Raw genomic sequence first — 5,263 nt, forward strand, 5'->3', positions numbered from 1 at the left:
CAGATGCCTAACCACTGAGCCACCCAAGTGCCCCACCTGAAAATTGTTTAATGTAATTTAATTTACCAATTTTTCCCTATTGGTTATGCATTTTTAGTCATAATTTGGAACTTTCTTCCTACCTCCCAGGTTCATTATAGTTCTTATTTGTAGATGGAATCTTTAAAAGTCTGGAAGAGATTCTAATGCACACTAAAATACCAGTTTACAAATCCAAGTTTATAAAGGCTTATAAAGTGATGTCAAACATTGCAGTTATTTACATGAGAAACGTTTAATAATCTGTCACGTTCATGCTTTTCTTCGTTCTTCTAAATGATGTCAGTCTGAAGTCTTCTTGCCTGCATGATAAAATGTTCCATTAGTAAAACAGAAAAGATTATTTCTGGAGTAATGTATGGTCTTTCAGAATAAATATATTCAATTATTGAAAAACTTTACCTTTCTAGGAGAAGACAACATAAACCATTATGATACAGCCCACAATCCAGGCAATCAAGAGAAGAATTGGGACCAGAAGGTGTGATAATGCAGCTTAAAAATAAACAACAACAAAAAAAACACCCCAGATTAGGTAGGTCATTTTGGCATCATATTTTTTTGAATCAAGAGAAGAAAAGGAATCTGATAATACCAAGAGAAAAAAATACACTCTCACGTCATTCCCCGACATGATTATTATCTTCTGTTCTACAAAGGGTACTTGGGACTCAGCTGGCTATTTGAAATGGAAGACCTATGTTCAAACCATAGGTCTTCCTTTTAGTTATGTGACCTTGGGCAATTCTGAGCTTGGTCTTCCCTATTTGTAGAGCTAATGAAACTTGTGATATCGATCTTCTTGAGTTGTTGGTGAGGATCAAATGATATTGCGTGTGTGCGAGGGCTTTATAAACTAAACTAAACTGTGTGTGTGTGTGTGTGTGTTTAGCATATACAGAACACACTCCTACATTTGTTCAACAACACAGAGAGCGGCTGTTTACATAGAAACAATCGAAAATGACTCTTGAGGCAAGTGTTCCCGAACTAAATAATCATAACGTAGGGAAAGGTGTAGAAAAATGTTTTTACTCTTGATAGTTGATTTTAACCATCAGCATCATAGGAAGAGAAAAGCATTATACCTTATATGACCATTCTCAACTAGAGAAAAGAGATTCTATTTTGTTAACATGTTCAGTAGAACAACCAACACTGATCCAACACACACAAAAGACATTAGAACAACGGTTCCTCCTGCGTCTTCTATTTGTACCCGTATCTGAGAAAAGCAATTCATAAAATTATCATTTTTTAAATATTCATTGCACACACACACACATCATGCAAAAAGATTTTAAAAGTGCACAGAAAGACATCATATGGCATGAAGGTCTCTGTGTTAAGGGCTCAGATATATTCTTAATTGAAAAGCACAATTAGATTGTATGCCATCAGCTAACAAAGAGAACGCGTATTCTTAGCAATTGCATGCCTATTACAATTTCCATCACTTTAAAATGTGAAGTTTTTTTTAAGTGCTGTTAAAACAAAACCATCAGGAAAAGAGACACTGCTAAAATTAGGAGACACTCTTATAAAAGCAAACTTTGTGCAGGTAAAATGAATTTGAATGGTTTAAATCTATGTTTCCAAAAATGTTGGAATCTCTCTTAACTCTTGCAAGTTCAATGGGTTTTCTTTGCTTCTCCATCTCGCTGTGACCTTGCACAAAACTTTAACCACTAAATGGAAAAAAACCTTTCTCCTTACCTGCCATGTGGTATCGCTTTAAAGATAACATGAACATTATGAAATGCCCTTTACTCTCATTTGGATGAAAGACTTTTAATGAATTAAGGCACCATTATAGTGGAAGTACATAGCATTAATTTTTTTAACTATTCATATATACACAATTTAGTATTTTTCCCAATTTCAAAAAACCTAAAAATCAGTACCAATATTTTAATGGAGCGTTAATAAATATCTTATACAAGCATATTTTAATACAACTCTAAAATTAATATATAATAAAGCCCTAAAAGTATATACCTCATTATTTTTTACTCTTTATAAAACAATACAATTGATTGGGCATTTTTTTTTCTTTTTTTAAGAGAGAGAGAGAGACCAGGGAGGGGAGCAGAGGGAGAGGGAGAGAGACAATCCTAAGCAGAGCCCACACCCAGGGTGGAATAGGACTCAGGTCTCAACTAGGGGCTCCCCCTGAGGCTCAATCTCATGATTCTGAAATCATGATCCTGAGACCATGACCTGAGCTAAAATCAAGAGTCTGATGCTTAACCCACTGAGCCACCCAGGTGTCCCAATTGACTGTGTATTTTAACACTCAAAGTATACCTGCATCTGTGTTCTTTCAACACAAATATTTTAAGTTTTATCATAATCTGTAGCATCATTTTGAAATGGATATATATGGGGTGCCTGAGTGGCTCCGTTGGTTAAGCATCCAACTCTTGGTGTCCTCTCAGGTCATGATCTCAAGGTCGTGAGATTGAGTCCCACTTTGGGCTCTACCCCCAGTGTGGAGTCTGCTTGAGATTCCTTCCTCTCCTTCTCCTGGCCTCTCTGCACTCCCCCCTTGCTTGCTCTCTCTCTTTCTCTCAAATAAATAAAATAAAATAAAATAAAACATTTATCTTAACATATCAAATAAATAAAATAAAATATTTTTATTTTAAATAAAAAATCTTTTAAAAAAACAGAAACAAGAATATATAAGAACACAACACATTTTGTATAGGGCACTTATATTATAGTGCAAACAAGCACAAAACTCCTTTTAAAATATGAAGAATGAATTCAAAATGCTTCTCTCTTTCCAATCCTGAGCATGCCCAAATGGTTATACCTAGAAGTATCCCTAAGGGCACTGTGCTCTGAAACAGGAGTGTCTGTGTTCAGAACATGGCACCACCACTTTCTGGTATGTGATCACAGGCAAGTGACTATACTTGGCTATGCCTCAGTTTCCTTATCTGTGAAACGGAAATGATGACAATAAAACTGTATGTCTCATGGGATTATTGTCCATTATAATACACATTTAAAAACCAGGAAAAAAAAGAAATTCAGACATGAAGCATATTAGAGATGACTAAACCCATTTTATTTATTTTCATTTTAGAGTCAGAAAACAGGTCCAGAGGGGTAGAGGGACTTCCCCCGACTCACACGGCTGTTTAGTGGCAGACCTGACAAAGAAATCAAATGTCCTTCATTCTGGTCCAGCACACCACAATACCTCCAACCTGGTACGACACTGGAGAATAACTGGCTTCTAACTCATCTTTTGAAAAAAGCATGATGAACAAATTAAGCACCTTTGTTTGATCCTTGTAAAAGTATACATAGCATACAGACATGGACCATAAATTGTACATCAAATGCATTTTTTGTAGCCATGCTAACATATATGGTTTATGCCCCTTTAGCAGTGATACCACATTCTTCAGAATAACTGAGAAATACTAAATTCTGGGGAACATAAAATACACCAGGGAGCTTGGACTTTTTTTTTTTTTTTTTTTTTTTTTTTTTTGCCAAGAGGGTCTGATGCCTTAACTCTTACCTTTTTCAGCCATTCTTCTTGTTGCTGGGTGGGTTGGTCAGAGCCACGCTCACCTCTTTGTTGTTGTCATCCAGTGTCTCTTTGAACTTTAAATAGAGAGATATCTGAAGAGTGTGGCAGCTGCCCCTCTCCTGACTGCCAATTGTCTGCAGAGTGATGTAAGGCGTTGGAGAACAGAACTCCTCTGGCTCTTCTTTAGCCTGCTATTATGGAAGATAAAGCTAAACAATTGAAAAAGCTGAGCTATCCTAAAGCTGAGATGGGCAGATTTTGAATTTACCCTATGCCTTCAGACAACATGGAGAAAATGTTTAAGGTAGGAAAAATGGCATTGTAATGAGACAAGTTCTATCCAAGAGGAGGGTGATCTATTGGGGGAAAAAACATTTTGGAGTTGGAGACTGGCTTCAAATTCCAACTCTGCTATTTCTGTAATGAAGGCCAAGTTGCTTAACCTGGGCATCAGCCTCTTTAACTTTAAAATGAGGATAATGATCTCTATCCCCAGTAGAGGTGTCATAAAGATGAAATAAAAAGGCTGTGTGAAATACAGATGTTTATTACATTACAGGATGCAAAAGATAAAATAAATTAAGTGGTGCCCCTTGCTCTGAACCATTCTAAAAACAGAACATTTTAACACAGATGTACTAGAAACTAAAACAACAAAAGGCTGGGATATTGCCTAGAATTTTCAGAGAGCAGTCATAAGTTTGTTTTTATTAGCAATGTATAAAAATAGGACATTCCATTTTTCAAAGTCCAACCTGGTTTATATAACATGACCTAGACTGTGCTCTAGGTTCTCACTAGAATAACTTTAATTTTGGGGTCTGAATGGAAAAGTTTTTGCAAAATGACCCTGTGACCAACTTCCCCAAAAGTCCATCACAACATTAAAGGTGTCCTCCTCCAAAAGACAAGACTTGCCTGATCAAATCCATCTCCACAGACCTCCAGGAGGGATGTTTCCCTGCAAATGTCCACATCTCATCACTGACTAGAATCCGCTAATGGTTCTCCATTTCCTAGAAAATAAATATCTGAACTCCTCATTAAGAAACCTAAAACGCCTCATCTTTCTACTTTCCCGTTTGCAGTGATGCCTCAGCCACACTGAATCCCTTGTGGCATATGAATTAGGATGCTACTACCCACGTGCACAAGGAGAGCATGTGATTTTCTACCTCAAGTCATATACCTACAGATTAAATTGTGCAGTCAACCCTCTGCTAAGTTTACTGCATGATCATACAATATGTTTATGTTATGTCATTTAAACCAAGTTGCCATCTCTCTATATATATGCAATTTAATATTTTTTAAAAATGCCTGGCAGTTCCAGATAAGAAGAGAGACTATGTTCTATCTGTGTAACAAAATTACTGCTAAAGTCCAGTATTTTTTTCAATACTAAATAATTATACATTATAAAAAAGTTTAACTGAGGCAAGATAAACAGAGACAGAGTGGGGAGAAAATGATGACTGATTGATCTCACTTAAATACTGATTTTTTTAAACTAAATAGATACAAATTAATACCCTATCTTAAGAAACACAAACAAAAAAGATATTAAAAAGAAGCAGTGAAAAAAAAAGAAGCAGTGAGGTACCCTCTAAAGAACAAACTAGTGTAAAACAATTGCCTTAAAGTGGGTGAAAATAGAATGTATAAAACATCTCT

General features: G+C 35.9%; 1 protein-coding gene across 1 annotated transcript; it reads right to left on the bottom strand.

The window, feature by feature from the left end:
- Positions 1 to 203: 203 nt before the first annotated feature.
- On the bottom strand, positions 204 to 3,716 carry STRIT1 (small transmembrane regulator of ion transport 1). The gene is made up of 3 exons (XM_055320873.1): positions 3,578 to 3,716; positions 442 to 534; positions 204 to 341 (listed from the first exon to the last, which is right to left on the bottom strand). The coding sequence occupies exons 1-2, from the start codon at positions 3,588 to 3,590 to the stop codon at positions 446 to 448; spliced, it is 102 nt and encodes a 33-aa protein (XP_055176848.1). The 5' UTR covers positions 3,591 to 3,716; the 3' UTR covers positions 204 to 341; positions 442 to 445.
- Between the last annotated feature and the right edge of the window lie 1,547 nt (positions 3,717 to 5,263).

This window comes from Nyctereutes procyonoides, unplaced genomic scaffold, assembly GCF_905146905.1.
Source record: "Nyctereutes procyonoides isolate TBG_1078 unplaced genomic scaffold, NYPRO_anot_genome, whole genome shotgun sequence".
NCBI lineage: Eukaryota > Metazoa > Chordata > Mammalia > Carnivora > Canidae > Nyctereutes > Nyctereutes procyonoides.